The 17,654-nt window shown below is 51.8% G+C and overlaps 1 protein-coding gene across 1 annotated transcript in view; it reads right to left on the bottom strand.

Moving 5' to 3' along the window:
* The window catches only part of LOC140411187 (cullin-9), a 463,592-nt gene that overhangs the window by 338,197 nt on the left and 107,741 nt on the right, over positions 1-17,654 (bottom strand). The window contains exon 5 of the mRNA XM_072500276.1: positions 13,608-13,749. Within this exon, the coding sequence (XP_072356377.1) occupies positions 13,608-13,749 (142 nt within the window). The remainder of the gene's footprint in view (positions 1-13,607; positions 13,750-17,654) is intronic.

Genomic DNA, 17,654 nt, shown 5'->3' with positions numbered 1-17,654 from the left:
CAGAGATTGGATGCGGAGGTGGGCCCCCGAAGTTGGTGCTATTCTGTGGGAGGTTAGGTCTGGTTTCAAGCGATTGTTTCTGCATTGGTTTATGTTAATTTCTTTTACTTGAAGTTGTTTACTTACTGGTGACTGCGATGTTTTTAAATGGTTTATGCATGTCGGGAGAGGGGTTCGAACAATAGGGAGCCAGACTGTTTGGCACCAAGGGTGGGGGCTGTCGGGGTCAGCATGGGTCAGCTGACTCTCGGAAGCATGGTGGGGGGTGCACATGCGCTAAGATGGTGCTTGACCTGGGGGATTAGGTGTCGGGGGCTGTTATGGGGCGAGGCTGCTTCGCTGACAGGGGAGGAACTATTATCAGGGAACAAAAGGAAGATCGAGGGCGGTTGCTGCTTGTTGGGGAGCTCGGGGAAGCGGGGGGCGCGGGCTCTGGGCTGCCCAAATAAAGGTTATGGCTAGTCGGCGGGGGTGGGGGTGTGGTGGTGGTCGCAGCCCCCTGTCCAGGCTGATTACGTGGAATGTGAGGGGTTTGAATGGGCCGGTCAAAAGGGCTCACATTTTCGCGCATTTAAAAGGGCTGAAGGCAGAAGTAGCTATGCTCAGGAGACACATCTAAAGATTATTGTGATCAGACAAGATTGAGAAAGGGGTGGGTTGGTCAGGTGTTTCACTCTGGGCTGGACTCAAAGACCAGGGGGGTAGCGATATTGATCAGCAAGCGGGTGGTGTTTGAGGCTGGAAGAATTGTGGCTGATAAGGGGGGTAGATGTATTATGGCGAGTGGGAAGCTGGAGGGTGTACGGGTGGTGCTTGTAAATGTATACGCTCCGAACTGGGACGATGTGGGATTTATGAGACGGGTGTTAGGCAAGATCCCGGACCTAGAGTCTCATGGCTTGATCATGGTGGGGGGACTTTAACACGGTCACGGATCCTGATCTGGACCGGTCAAAATCCAGGACTGGAAGGTGGCCTGCCACAGCGAAGGAGTTGAGGGGTTTTATGGAGCAGATGGGGGGGGTGTAGACCCGTGGAACGGCCGAGGGTGAAGGAGTTTTCGTTTTCTACTCATGTCCATAAAGTTTACTCTCGCATTGAATTTTTTCTTCTAAGCAGGGCGCTAATTCCGAAGGTGGTGGGGACGGAATACTCGGCAATTGCAGTCTCTGATGATGGCCCGCATTGGGTGGATTTGCGGTTGAGTGAGGAGAGAGGGCAGCGCCCGCTCTGGAGACTGGATGTGGGGTTGTTAGCAGACAAAGTGGTCTGCGGGCGGGTGAATAAGTCTATTCAGAATTATCTGGATACAAACGATACGGGTGAGGTATCAGCAGCGGTGGTTTGGTAGGATCTGAAAGCAGTTGTAAGAGGGGAACTAATTTTGATTCGGTCTCACAGAGAAAAGGTGGAACGAGCAGAGAGGGAGAGATTAGTGGAGGAGATACTTCAAGTGAATAGGAGATATGCGGAGGCCCCAGATGCGGGGCTCTTGAGGGAGCGTCGGAAACTACACGCAAAGGTTGAGTTGTTGACCACGGGGAGGGCAGTGGAGCAGTTGCGGAGAGCAAGGGGGGCAGTCTACGAATATGGGGAAAAGGTGAACAGGATGTTGGCGCACCAGCTTAGGAAGAGAGAAGCGGCCAGGGAGATTGGGAGAGTAAGGAATAGGGAGGGCAATATGGTCTTGGACTCGGAGGGTGAACAACGTTTTTAAAGAATTTTATAGCAAACTATATGAGTCGGAACCCCCGCCTGGTGTAGAAGGGATGAGGCAGTTCCTGGATCAGTTGAGGTTTCCGAGGGTTGAGGAGGACCTGGTCGAGGGGCTGGGGGCCCGATTGAAGCAGAGGAAATTGTTAAAGGACTGGAGGGCATGCAGTTGGGCAAGGCTCTGGGGCCGGACGGTTACCCGGTAGAATTCTATAAGAACTTCTCAGAGGTGTTGTGCCCACTGCTGATGAGGACCTTTAATGAGGCTAAAGAGATGGGAATCCTTCCCCCCAACGATGTCGCAGGCCTCGATTTCACACATCCTTAAACGAGAAAAAGACCCGGAGCAATTTGTACCCCGAGAACCTGCCAAATTCCCCCAAGATCTGCATAACCTCCCCCATCCCCTCCACCGGGTCCGAGATGTATACGAGCAGATCGTCCGCGTACAGCGAAACCCGGTGCTCCACCCCCACCCCCACCCCCCCGAGCCAACCCCTGCCACTTCCTTGACGCTCAGCGCCATGGCCAATGTCTCTATAGCCAGAGCGAACAGCAACGGGGAGAGGGAGCACCCCTGCCTCATCCCTCAGTGTAGCTTAAAGTACCCCGACCTCAGCCGGTTTGTGCACACACTCACTACCGGCGCCTGGTAGAGCAATCTCACCCAGTCGATGAAGCCCTCATCAAACCCAAACCTTCCCAGCATCTCCCAAAGATACTCCCACTCCACCCGATCAAAAGCCTTCTCCACGTCCATCGCAACCTCCGCCTGCCTCCTCTCCTTCTGAGGGCATCATAATTACATTCAAAAGCCTCCGAACGTTAGCATTGAGCTGTCTATCCTTAACAAATCCGGTTTGCTCCTCCCCTATCACCCCCGGGACACAGTTTTCCATCCTAGTGGCTAAAATCTTAGCTAGCAGCTTGGCATCTACATTCAAAAGCGAGATCGGCCTATATCTCAGAGAAATATTTATCTGTTCTGTTTGCTTCAAAAGATTTTAAACAAATCCGGTTTGCTCCTCCCCTATCACCCCCGGGACACAGTTTTCCATCCTAGTGGCTAAAATCTTAGCTAGCAGCTTGGCATCTACATTCAAAAGCGAGATCGGCCTATATCTCAGAGAAATATTTATCTGTTCTGTTTGCTTCAAAAGATTTTAAACTTGATTTCAAATTGAACATGGGAAAAAGTGAATTGTTCGTGATCCAGGCAAGAGGGCAGGAGAGGAGACTGAAGGAGCTGCCATTCAGGATGGGAGAGAGGAGCCGTCACTCCTGGGAATACAGGTGGCTCGGAAATGGGAGGCATTACACACGCTCAACCTAACCCGGCTGGTGGAGCAAATGGAGGGGGACTTTAAAAGATGGGATATGCCCCCGCTGTCGTTGGAGGGGAGGGTGCAGACCGTGTAAATGACGGTGCTCCCCAGATTTTGTCTTCCAGTGCCTCCCCATCTTCATCCCCAAGTGCTTTTTCAAATGGGTAAACAAGATTATTTTGGGCTTTGTATGGGCGAATAAAACCCCGCGGGTGAAGAAAATCTTGTTGGAGCGCAGTCGGGGGGAGGGCGGGTTGACGCTGCCGAACTTCTGCAACTACTATTGGTCGGTGAACATAGCGATGATTAGGAAGTGGGTAATGGGGAGGGGTCGGCATGGGAGCGAATGGAGGCGCCGTCATGTAAAGGCAGCGGTTTGGGAGCACTGGTTACGGCACCTCTGCCGCTTTCGGCGGCCCGTACTCCCTAGCCCGGTGGTGGTGGCAGCATTGAGGATCTGGGGGCAATGGAGGAAGTATAAGGTGGTGGAGGGTGCGTCAGTCTGGGCCCGATTTGTAACAACCACAGGTTCGCGCCGGGTAGGATAGATGACAGGTTCCAAAGTTGGCAGAGAGCAGGAATTAGACGGATGGGAGATCTTTTCACAGACGGGGGTTTTCCCAGTCTGAAGGCCCTGGAGGACAAGCTCAAGCTGCCGCCGGGGAATGGTTTCAGATATTTACAAGTCCGGGACTTTGAGGAAACAGGTGTTGGCTTTCCCATTGATCCCGCCACAGGGGATACAGGACAGAGTAGTGTCCGGTACCTGGGTGGGGGAGGGGAAAGTGTCGGATATCTATCAGGAGTTGTTGGAGGCGGAGGAGACCCCAGTGGAGAAACTGAAGGGCAAGTGGGAGGAGGAGCTAGGTGGGGTGTTAGAGGCAGGTCTGTGGGCAGAAGCCCTAAGTAAGGTCTATTTCTCCTCATCATGTACCAGGCTCAGTCTGATACAGTTTAAGGTGGTCCACCAGGCACACATGACGGCAGCAAGGAAGAGCACGTTTTTCTGGGTAGAAGACAGATGTGTGAGGTGTGCAGGAAGCCCAGCAAACCATGTCCATATGTTTTGGGCATGCCCGAAGCTTGGAGGATTCTGGCAGGGGTTTGCCAAGGCAATGTCCAAGGTGCTTGTCACACGGGTGGTGCAGAGTCCAGAGATAGCGATGTTTGGAGTGTCAGAAGACCCGGGAGTTCAAGGAGTGAAAGAGGCCGACGTCTTGGCCTTTGCCTCCCCGGTAGCCCGGAGACGGATCTTGTTAAGGTGGAGGGACTCAAAGCCCCCGAGTGTGGAGACTTGGGTCAGTGACATGGCTGGGTTTCTCAAGCTGGAGAAAATAAAGTTTGCCTTGAGGGGGGTCAATGTTGGGGTTCTCTCGGAGGTGGCAGCCGTTTGTCGACTTTCTCGGGGAAAATTAAAATGTCAACAGATGCAGTATTCTGAAGGGGGGGGGGTAGGTGCAATATGATTAAGGGGTGTACAGACGGGGTTGGGTGGGAAATGACTAGTTTACCATGTTAATGTTTTTGTTATTATTGTTGACAAATGAAAATGAAATGAAAATCGCTTATTGTCATAAGTATGCTTCAAATGAAGTTACTGTGAAAAGCCCCTAGTCACCACATTCCGGTGCCTGTTCGGGGAGGCTGGCACAGGAATTGAACCCACGCTGTTGGCCTGCCTTGGTCCGCTTTCAAAGCCAGCGATTTAGCCCAGTGGTCTAAACCAGCCCTTCTATTGTTTGAGGATCTCCCCCTTTTGTTTGTTATTGTTATAAAAATTTTGCAAATGCTTCAATAAAAATATTTTTTTAAAAAGAGAACCTATCTCTGTCTTAAAGACACTCCGTGATTTGGCCTCCACAGCCTTCTGCGGCAAAGAGTTCCACAGATTCACCACCCTCTGGCTGAAGAAATTTCTCCTCATCTCGGATTTAAAGGATCGTCCCTTTAGTCTGAGATGGTGTCCTCTGGTTCTAGTTTTTCCTACAAGTGGAAACATTCTCTCCACGCCCACTCTATCCAGGCTTCACAGTATCCTGTAAGTTTCATTAAGATCCCCCCTCATCCTTCTAAACTCCAACGAGTACAGACCCAGAGTCCTCAAACGTTCCTCATACGACAAGCTCTTCATTCCAGGGATCATTCTTGTGAACCTCCTCGGACCCCTTCCAAGGCCAGTACATCCTTAGAAACAGGGCCCAAAACTGCTCACAATACTCCAAATGAGACGTTCAGGGAGTACTACCAGGGACTTTACGTAGCGGACCCGGGGAGAGAGGAGGGGGACAAGGGACGGTTTCTGGAAGAGCTGGAGATTCCCCAGGTGGAGGAGCCCATGGGGCTGAGGGAGGTGCTGGATAATGTCAGGGGTATAAAGTCGGGGAAGGCCCCTGGGCCTAATGGGTACACGGTGGAATTTTATAAGGAATTTGCGAAGGACCTGGCACCACATCTGTTGGGGGCGTTTAATGAAGCACTGGAGAAGGGGGAGTTGCCGAAGACAATGACGCAGGCAGTAATCACACTAATCCCCAAAAACGGGAAGGACCTGGCGGAATTTGGGTCGTATAGACCCATATCACTATTGAACACGATGTGAAAGTATTGGCTAAGTTTTTGGCGGGGAGGGCTTCCGGTGGCGGCTATGGAGGAGTAAGTCACACATTTGGTGGCTCCCGCTCTGGTCGGACTTTTGGACCTTTCCCCCCTGACCTTTTTTCCGGTTTTAAACTGTAAATTCGAAGGTTGAGGCAATTGGCCACCGTTTCCACGTATCAGTGTATGGAGAAAAGAACCAGAAGTGCACGAAAAGGCAGAAAAAAAAGGCTGTGCTGAAGCTGCAGCAGGAGACAGCAAGGCCGAGGACCCCTGGTGTGTCGGCCCAGCGATCAACGGAGCAGCTGATGCAGGTCATCCAGGACGGCTTTGCCAAGCAGAAACGGGACTGCCTGGACCCGATTAAAGAGTCGGCTGATCGGCTGGAGCACAGATTGGACGCCCAGGATCGGCCGATCCAGAAGGTTGAGAAGGCGATGGCTGAGCAGGAGGAGCATCAAACTGCGGTGGAGCTGGAGGTGTTGAGGGACCAGCAGAAAAGGCTTCAGGAGAAGGTGGAGGACCTAAAGAATAGGTCCCGTCGGCAGAACTTAAGAATTGTCGGGCTCCCGGAGAGGTCTGAGGGAGCTGATGGTGGGGCATACGTAGCGGGTATGTTTGAGAAGCTGCTGGGGGAGGGGGCATTCTCCCGACCCTTGGAGGTGGACAGGGCGTACAGAGCGCTTGTGAGGAAGCCTCGAACGGGGGACCAAATGAAGTCAATCTTCTTCAAGAAACAGGTGAAGTTTTGGACTGCTGTATCCGTCTCGTCTCTGGGTCCCTAATGAGGACCCACATCATTATTTAGAGTCGCCCGAAGACGCGCTGGACTTCGCGAAAAGAAAAGGACTGGTGGTGGGCTGAGAACTTTTGAACTTTGATGCAACTTGTTGGCTTATATTGGTTTTTTATTTTTTCTCTTCTGTTTTTGAGTTCTGTTTAAGAAGGGGGGAAAAAGTTTTTCATTTTCAGGTTTTCTTCCTGGTGAATATTGACAATGCTTTTTGCTTTGATGTGCACTTTTGTGGGATGAAGACCTGCTTGTTTGGGTTTCGGTGTTTTTCTTTCAGCCTGGTGATTGTGTCAGGATCGTTAGATGAGGGAGTTTGTTTGTATGAGCGGGGGGGGGGGGGAGGGAACAATAGGTGGGAGACTATTTGGCGGCGGGGGCCACCAAGCTAGCTGGGTGAGCTAGTTCAGGGAAGCACAGTGGGGGTGTGCATATGTTTAGTTTATTGTATCAGTTAGGTTTCAGAGTGGTGTTGCTCGGGGAGGGGGTAGTTGTTCTGCTGACGAAGGAGGGACTTCGGTTGAGGGACAGAGAGGTCGGTGGCGGGGGCGGCCGGAGGAGGGGCGGCGCATGGGCTGGAGGCGGGCCCAAGAAAGGGGATGGCTGATCGGCGGGGGGGCGGGCACTTTGCCCCCCAACTAGGCTGATCACCTGGAATGTTCGAGGGTTAAATGGGCCGGTTAAGAGGGCACGTGTGTTCGCGCACCTGAGGGAACTGAAGGCGGACGTGGTAATGTTGCAGGAGACGCACATTAGAGTAGTGGACCAGGTTAGATTGAGGAAAGGCTGGGTCAGTCAGATCTTCCACTCGGGGCTGGACACAAAGGCTAGAGGGGTTGCGATCTTGATTATTAAGCGGGTGATATTTGAATAATTTCGGCTGTGGGAGGTCGATATATTATGGTTAGCGGTAAGCTGGAGGGGATGAAGGTAGTCCTGGTTAATGTGTATGCGCCAAATTGGGATGACGTGGAATTCATAAAGAGGATGTTGGGGAAGATACCGGACCTGGACTCGCACAAGCTGGTCATGAGAGGGGACTTTAATACAGTTCTTGATCCCGGCCTGGATCGGTCATGCTCGAAAACGGGCAGGGTGCCAGCAATGACAAAGGAACTGAAAGGGTTCATGGAGCAGATGGGGGGGGGGGGGGGGGGAGCTGATCTCGATCCGGGCTCACAGGGACAGGACGGACAGGGCAGAGATGGACCGACTGGTAAAAGAGATTTTACAAGTCGACAGGAGGTACGCGGAGACTCCAGAGATAGGGCTTTTAAGGGAACGGCGGAGGCTACAGGCGGAGTTCGGCTTGTTAACCACAGGGAGGGTAGTGGAGCAGCCCAAAAAGGCGAGGGGGGCGATCTACAAACATGGTGAGAAGGTTAGCAGGATGCTTGCACAGCAGCTCAGAAAGAGGGTGGCAGCTAGAGAAATAGGGAAAGTTATGGGATGGGAACTTGGTTGGGGATTCGGCAGGGGTGAGTAAGGCGTTTAGGGGTTTCTACAGCAGGCTGTACAGGTCGGAACCCTCCCTATGTGGGAGCATCGGTCTGGTCCCCAAACTGGAATAATCACCGGTTTGTCCCATGGAGTATGGATGGGGGGGTACCGAATATGGCGGAGAGCGGGAATTGAGAGGATGGGGGGGGGGACTTGTTTATAGAGGGGACCTTTCCGAGTATGAGGGCGCTGGAGGAGAAGTTTGCAAGGGTGAGGGGAAACAAATTCAGATACCTGCAGGTGTGGGACTTTCTGCGTAGACAGGTATCAACCTTCCCGCTCCTACCGCTAAGGGGGATTCAGGACAGGGTAGTTTCCGGAGGGTGGTAGGAGAAGGGAGCGTCTCGGACATTTACAAGGAACTCATGGGATCAGAGGAGATGCAGACTGAGGAGCTGAAGCGAAAGTGGGAGGAGGAGCTGGGGGGAAGAGATAGAGGAGGGCCTTTGGGCGGATGCGCTGAGTAGAGTCATCGCAACCGCAACTTGTGCCAGGCTCAGCCCGATTTAATTCAAGGTCGTTCACCGGGCCCACATGACAGTGGCCCGGAGGAGCAGATTCTTTGGGGTGGAAGACAGGTGTGCAAAATGTGCGGGAGGACCAGTGAACCATGTCCACATATTCTGGGCATGTCCAAAACTGGGGATTTTGACAGGGGTTTGCTGATGTCATGTCCAAGGTATTAAAAACAAGGGAGGCATTGAGTCCAGAGGTGGCGGTTTTCGGGGTGTCGGAAGACCCAGGAATCCAGGAGGAGAAAGAGACAGATGTTCTGGCCTTTGCTTCCCTGGTAGCCCGGAGACGGATACTATTAGCTTGGAGGGACTCAAGGCCCCCGAAGTCGGAGACCTGGCTATCGGACATGGCCAGCTTTCTCGGTTTGGAGAAAATTAAGTTCGCCTTGAGAGAGTCACTGTTAGGGTTCACCCAGAGGTGGCAACCATTCATTGACTTCTTCGCGGAAAATTAATCGTCGGTGGGGGGGCTAGGTTAGCGTAGATTACGGGGTTAATTAATGGTGAGACCTGTGGGGGAGGGAGGTGGTATTTGCACTATGTTTATATTCTCATGCACATTGTTTATATTGCTGCTGTTACGATGCCAAAAAAATACCTCAATAAAAAGTTTTTTTTTTTTTTTTTTTTTTTTAAAAGTTTTTTAAAAAAAGTTTTTGGCAGGAGGACTGTAACCCGGGGGTGGTTGCAGAAAATCAAGCAGGTAGCTCGCGAGTAATATAAGACGGCTGTTGAATGTCGTGATGAATCCATCGGGGGCTCTGGTACCGGAAATGGTGGTGTCCATGGACGCGGAGAAGGCATTTGATCGGGTGGAGTGGAGGTACTTGGTCGAGGTTTTGGGAAGGGTTGGGTTTGGGCCGAGATATGTGGTATGGGTACGGTTGCTGTATGTGGCACCAAGGGCGAGGGTGAGAAAGAAACTTTGACTTACACAGGGGTAGGAGGCAGGGGGCACGCTGTCGCCGCTGCTGTTTGCGCTGGCCATAGAGCCGTTGGCGATGGCTCTCAGGGGGTCGGCAGAGTGGCGGGGGATTATGAGGGGACAGAGGGAGCATCGGGTGTCGCTCTATGCCGATGACCTCTTGCTGTATGTTTTGGATCCGCTGGAGAATATGGGAAGGATTATGGGCCTTCTGGGGAGGTTTGGAGGGTTATCGGGGTACAAACTGAATGCAGGGAAAAGCGAGGTATTCCCGGTGAATGAGCTGGGACAGCGGGCTAATTTACGGGGGATGCCATTTACGGTAGCAAGGGATAGGTTTAGGTATTTGGGGATTCAGGTAGCGAGGGAATGGACAGGGCTCCGTAAGTGGAACTTAACGAAGCTGGTGGAGGAGGCTAGGGAGGATCTTAAGAGATGGGATACACTGCACTGAACTTTGGCGGGGAGGGTCCAAGCGATGTAAATGACTATTCTGCTGAGGTTCTTGTTTATCTTTCAGGCTCTCCCGATCTTTATGCCAAAGGCCTCTCTGATTGCGCGGCGGCAAATTTTGCTGGAGTGGCGGAAGGCATCGCCACCGGGGGTGGCGGCTTAGTTGGGTGACCTGTACGACTTCCTGCGATTAGAGAAGTTAAAGTATGAGTTAAGGAAGGGGCTCTGCAGAGGGGTTTGAATAAAGGTGGGGGATCTTTGTGACCATGTTTGAGGAGCTGTTCGTTGCAGAGGGGTGGTGGGAGGGGGGAAAAGTATACAGACTGTATAGTTGTTTGTTGGGAAGTATGTTTCCCGAGGTGTTCATTTGCTGTACCCTGTTTTGTTGCATGTTTGTAATAATATACATTAAAGTGGCAGGACTGGTGGAAATGGTGGTAAAGAAAGCATATGGCATGCTTGCCTTCATAGGGCGGGGTATTGAGTATAAAAGCTCACAAATTATGTTCCAATTATATAGAAAGTTGGTTAGGCCACATTTGGAATAGTGTCCAATTCTGGTCACTGCACTACCAGAAGGACGTGGAGGCTTTGGAGAGAGTACAGAAAAGGTTTACCCGGATGTTGCCTGGTATGGAGGGTATTAGCTATGAGGAGAGATTGAATAAACTGGGATTGTTCTCCCTGGAGAGAGAGGCTGAGGGGCGACCTGATAGAAATTTATAAAATTATGAGGGGTATAGATAGGGTGAACAGTTGGAGGCTTTATCCCAGGGGCGGAAATGACAATTGGAAGGGGGCACAAGTTCAAGGTGAGGGGGGAAAGGTTCAGTGGAGATGTGCGGGGAAGGTTTTTACACAGAGGGTGGTGGTGGCCTGGAATGCACTGCCAAGTGAGGCGGTTGAGGCAGATACGTTAGCGACCTTTAAGACTGATCTGGATAGGCACGAGAACAGACGGGGTATAGAAGGATACAGGGGGTTGGTCTAGATAGGACACGTGATCGGCGCAGGCTTGGAGGGCCGAAGGGCATTTTCCTGTGCTGTTTTCTTTGTTCTTGAATTTGGAGTTATGGAGGTGGAAATCAGTGAACTCTAGCACAATGATGCAGTATTGTGAAATATTGCTCATTATGGCACTGATGTATTATGTATTAATGGCTGGTTTAGCACAGTGGGCTAAACAGCTGGCTTGTAATGCAGAAGACAGCAGCGCGGGTTCAATTCCCGTACCAGCCCCCCCGAACAGGCGCCGGAATGTGGCGACTAGGGGCATTTCACAGTAACTTGATTTGAAGCCTACTTGTGACACTAAGCGATTATTATTATTTTGTTGTATTCGAGAAGGTCCAAAAAATATATAGCAGCCGATTCCAGGAATCAAAGTTATGAGGAAATGTTAAGGAAATTGTTATTTTCTAAATTCCTGTGCCCCAATGTCCCAAGAGCACACCCATTATGCATTGCCAACCAGAAATGACTCATTAATGCCTACTCACTGTTTCCTGTTAGCTAGCCAAATGCCTATCCCTCTCAAATGTGCTAAAAAGGCCATCCCTCTCGACTGTGCATTATTAATTAACAGAGCCACCCTTCCACCTTTTCCTAGCTTTCTGTCCTTCCTAAATGTCATATACCCTTCAATTTTCAGGACACAAACGATGTCATGCTGCAGCCGTGTCTCTGGAGGAGCTGCAGCCGTGTCTCTGGAGTGGCTGCAGCCGTGTCTCCGGAGTGACTGTAGCCGTGTTTCTGGAGGGGCTGCAGCCGTGTCTCCGGAGGGGCTGCAGCCGTGTCTCCGGAGGGGCTGCAGCCGTGGCTCTGGAGGGGCTGCAGCCGTGTCTCTGGAGGGGCTGCAGCCGTGTCTCCGGAGGGGCTGCAGCCGTGTCTCCGGAGGGGCTGCAGCCGTGTCTCCGGAGTGACTGTAGCCGTGTTTCTGGAGGGGCTGCAGCCGTATCTCTGGAGGGGCTGCAGCCGTGTCTCCGGAGGGGCTGCAGCCGTGTTTCTGGAGGGGCTGCAGCCGTGTCTCTGGAGGGGCTGCAGCCGTGTCTCCGGAGGGGCTGCAGCCTTGGCTCTGGAGGGGCTGCAGACGTGTCTCTGGAGTGGCTGCAGCCGTGTCTCCGGAGGGGCTGCAGCCGTGTCTCTGGAGTGGCTGCAGCCGTGTCTCTGGAGGGGCTGCAGCCGTGTCTCCGGAGTGGCTGCAGCCGTGTCTCCGGAGGGGCTGCAGCCGTGTCTCTGGAGTGGCTGCAGCCGTGTCTCTGGAGTGGCTGCAGCCGTGGCTCTGGAGGGGCTGCAGCCGTGTCTCTGGAGGGGCTGCAGCCGTGTCTCTGGAGGGGCTGCAGCCGTGTCTCTGGAGGGGCTGCAGCCGTGGCTCTGGAGTGGCTGCAGCCGTGTCTCTGGAGGGGCTGCAGCCGTGTCTCTGGAGGGGCTGCAGCCGTGGCTCTGGAGGGGCTGCAGCCGTGTCTCCGGAGGGGCTGCAGCCGTGGCTCCGGAGGGGCTGCAGCCGTGTCTCTGGAGGGGCTGCAGCCGTGTCTCTGGAGTGGCTGCAGCCGTGTCTCTGGAGTGGCTGCAGCCGTGTCTCTGGAGGGGCTGCAGCCGTGTCTCTGGAGGGGCTGCAGCCGTGTCTCTGGAGGGGCTGCAGCCGTGGCTCTGGAGTGGCTGCAGCCGTGTCTCTGGAGGGGATGCAGCCGTGTCTCTGGAGGGGCTGCAGCCGTGTCTCTGGAGTGGCTGCAGCCGTGTCTCTGGAGTGGCTGCAGCCGTGTCTCTGGAGTGGCTGCAGCCGTGGCTCTGGAGGGGCTGCAGCCGTGTCTCTGGAGGGGCTGCAGCCGTGTCTCTGGAGGGGCTGCAGCCGTGTCTCTGGAGGGGCTGCAGCCGTGGCTCTGGAGGGGCTGCAGTTGTGTCTCTGGAGTGGCTGCAGCCGTGTCTCTGGAGTGGCTGCAGCCGTGGCTCTGGAGGGGCTGCAGCCGTGTCTCTGGAGTGGCTGCAGCCGTGTCTCTGGAGTGGCTGCAGCCGTGTCTCCGGAGGGGCTGCAGCCGTGTCTCCGGAGTGGCTGCAGCCGTGTCTCCGGAGTGGCTGCAGCCGTGTCTCTGGAGGGGCTGCAGCCGTGTCTCCGGAGGGGCTGCAGCCGTGTCTCTGGAGGGGCTGCAGCCGTGTCTCAGGAGGGGCTGCAGCCGTGTCTCTGGAGGGGCTATCAGATTGTACTTATTTCTATTTGTGTTATCAGTTCACCTGTTTTGTTCTGAATGACATGCATTCAGTTGCAGAGCCTTTAGTTTTGTCCTTTATTATTTTTGTAATCTCTAGCCTGATCTGCTGACTTACTCTTAGATTTGTACTCCGTCCCTTCCTGTTATGGTTTGTTTATAATTTCCCATACTATTACCTTCCTCAGCCTTTTCTCTATTCTTTCCAAATTTGATCCCTTGTCCCACTATTTAGTTTAAAACTCTCCGAGTTCCATCTTCTCACATGTCAGGCGTTTTGTGAATGAAGTGAGGATTGTGTGATGGAATCTCCCATGAGATTCACCACTTGGCCCACATAGCTGACATAAGCTGGGGGTAGCAAAGGAGATTTTACAATTACCCACAGTGATCCTGGACTAGGAAGAGGTAAAAATCAGTCACAGTTCCTGTGCCTTTTGATCAGCCAATGTCTCCTGCTAGAAGTTATGTTCAATCACCTCCCTAACTCTAATCAGAATTGACAACATTGGAAGTGCTGTAGATCTCCTTGGGACACTAACTCAGGGAAAGTCATGTCCTATCCGGTTCATTTGTCCACACAGTTACCTGTTGTTAGTCTGAGGTTCTCAGCCAAGGAAGAAGCTTTCTCCTGCGATTCCTTCTCCACCTGTCCACTTGATCCATCTCCAATGATCTCAATCATGTGCCAGTGCACCCAGTACGTTCTGTTCAACTGGTGCCAGAAAACCTAAAAATGAAGCGGAATACAGTATAATCAATTGGGAACCAGGATCCAGTCTCCTCTCCCCCACCCCAAACACATAAATCACACCCACACACCACCCTTCACATGAATCACACCCTCACACCACCCATCACATAAATCACACCCTCGCACCATCACGTAAATCACACCCTCGCACCATCACATAAATCACACCCTCACACCACCCATCACATAAATCACACCCTCACACCACCCATCACATAAATCACACCCTCACACCACCCATCACATAAATCACACCCTCGCACCATCACGTAAATCACACCCTCGCACCATCACATAAATCACACCCTCACACCATCCATCACATAAATCACACCCTCGCACCATCACATAAATCATACCCTCGCACCACCACATAAATCACACCACCACATAAATCACACCCTCACACCACCCTTCACATAAATCACACCCTCGCACCATCACGTAAATCACACCCTCGCACCATCACATAAATCACACCCTCACACCACCCATCACATAAATCACACCCTCGCACCATCACGTAAATCACACCCTCGCACCATCACATAAATCACTCCCTCGCACCATCACATAAATCACTCCCTCGCACCATCACATAAATCACACCCTCGCACCATCACATAAATCACACCCTCACACCATCACATCAATCACACCCTCACACCACCCATCACGTAAATCACACCCTTGCAACATCACATAAATCACACCCTCGCACCATCACATAAATCACACCCTTGCACCATCACATAAATCACACCCTCGCACCATCACATCAATCACACCCTCACACCACCCATCACATAAATCACACCCTCGCACAATCACATAAATTAAACCCTCGCACACCCAACACATAAATCACACTCGCACCATCACATAAATCACACCATCGCACCATCACATAAATCACACCCTCGCACCATCACATAAATAACATCCTCGCACCATCACATAAATCACACCCTCGCACCATCACATAAATCACACCCTCGCACCATCACATAAATCACACCCTCGCACCATCACATAAATCACACCCTCGCACCATCACATAAATCACACTCTCGCACAGCCCATCACATAAATCACACCCTCGCACCATCACATAAATCACACCTTCGCACCATCACATAAATCACTCCCTCGCACCATCACATAAATCACACCCTCGTACCATCACATAAATCACACTCTCGCACAGCCCATTACATAAATCACGTCCTCGCACCATCACATAAATCACACCCTCACACCATCACATAAATCACACCCTCGCACCATCACATAAATCACACCCTCGCACCATCACATAAATCACACCCTCGCACAGTCACATAAATCACACCCTCGCACCGTAACATAAATCACACCCTCATACCACCCATCACATAAATCACACCCTCACACCACCCATCACATAAATCACACCCTCACACCACCCATCACGTAAAACACACCCTCGCACCATCACATAAATCACTCCCTCGCACCATCACATAAATCACACCCTCGTACCATCACATAAATCACTCTCGCACAGCCCATCACATAAATCACATCCTCGCACCATCACATAAATCACACCCTCGCACCATCACATAAATCACACCCTCGCACCATCACATAAATCACACCCTCGCACCATCACATAAATCACACCCTCGCACCATCACATAAATCACTCCCTCGCACCATCACATAAATCACTCCCTCGCACCATCACATAAATCACACCCTCGCACCATCACATAAATCACACCCTCGCACCATCACATCAATCACACCCTCACACCACCCATCACGTAAATCACACCCTTGCAACATCACATAAATCACTCCCTCGCACCATCACATAAATCACACTCGCACCATCACATAAATCACACCATCGCACCATCACATAAATCACACCCTCGCACCATCACATAAATCACACCCACGCACCATCACATAAATCACTCCCTCGCACCATCACATAAATCACACCCTCGTACCATCACATAAATCACACTCTCGCACAGCCCATTACATAAATCACATCCTCGCACCATCACATAAATCACACCCTCGCACCATCACATAAATCACACCCTCGCACCATCATATAAATCACACCCTCGCACCATCACATAAATCACTCCCTCGCACCATCACATAAATCACTCCCTCGCACCATCACATAAATCACACCCTCGCACCATCACATAAATCACACCCTCGCACCACCACATAAATCACACCCTCGCACCATCACATAAATCACACCCTTGCACCACCCATCACGTAAATCACATCCTTGCACCACCACATAAATCACACCCTCGCACCACCACATAAATCACACCCTCGCACCATCACATAAATCACACCCTCGCACCATCACATAAATCACACCCTCGCACCACCCATCACATTAATCAAACACTCCTACCATCACATAAATCACACCCTCGCTCACTGGGCTAAATCGCTGGCTTTTAAAGCAGACCAAGACAGGCCAGCAGCACGGTTCAATTCCTGTTCCAGCCTCCCCGAAGAGGCGCTGGAATGTGGCGACTAGGGACTTTTCACAGTAACTTCATTGAAGCCTACTCATGACAATAAGCGATTTTCATTTCATATAAATCACACCCTCGCACCATCACATAAATCACACCCTCACACCACCCATCACATAAATCAAACCCTCGCACCATCACATAAATCACCCCCTCGTACCACCACATAAATCACACCCTCGCACCACCCATCACATAAATCACACCCTCGCACCACCCATCACATAAATCACACCCTCGCACCACCCATCACATAAATCACACCCTCGCACCACCACATAAATCATACCCTCACGCCACCACATAAATCACACCCTCACACCACCACATAAATCACACCCTCGCACCATCACATAAATCACACCCTCGCACCACCACATAAATCACACCATCCCAGGAATCTCACTCTCACACCACCCACCACATGAATCACACCCTCACACCACCCATCACGTAAATCACACCCTCGCACCATCACATAAATCAGTCGCACCATCACATAAATCAGTCGCACCATCACATAAATCACACCCTCACACCACCCATCACATAAATCACACCCTCGCACCATCACATAAATCACACCCTTGCACCATCACATAAATCACACCCTCGCACCATCACATAAATCACACCCTCACACCACCACATAAATCACACCCTCGCACCACCCATCACATAAATCACACCCTCGCACCACCACAGAAATCACACCCTCGCACCACCCATCACATAAATCACACCCTCACACCACCACATAAATTACACCCTCGCACCACCACATAAATCACACCCTCACACCACCACATGAATCACACCCTCGCACCACCACATAAATCACACCCTCGCACCATCACATAAATCATACCCTCGCACCAACACATAAATTACACCCTAGCACCACCACAGAAATCACACCCTCGCACCACCCATCACATAAATCACACCCTCGCACCACCACATAAATCACACCCTCACGCCACCACATAAATCACACCCTCGCACCAACACATAAATCACACCCTCGCACCATCACATAAATCACACCCTCGCACCATCACATAAATAACACGCTCGCACCGTCACATAAATCACACCCTCGCACCGTCTCATAAATCACACCCCGAACACCCATTTCATAAATCACACCCACGCACCATCACATAAATCACACCCTCGCACCATCACATAAATGACACCATCGCACCATCACATAAATCACACCCTCGCACAATCACATAAATCACACCCTCACATAAATCACTCCCTCGCACCACCCATCACATAAATCACACCCTCGCACCATCACATAATTCA

This window comes from Scyliorhinus torazame, chromosome 4 (assembly GCF_047496885.1).
Source record: "Scyliorhinus torazame isolate Kashiwa2021f chromosome 4, sScyTor2.1, whole genome shotgun sequence".
NCBI classification, from domain to species: Eukaryota; Metazoa; Chordata; class Chondrichthyes; order Carcharhiniformes; family Scyliorhinidae; genus Scyliorhinus; species Scyliorhinus torazame.
The sequence above is the reverse complement of the archived record's forward strand: the minus strand, read 5'-3'. Positions and strand labels throughout refer to the sequence as shown.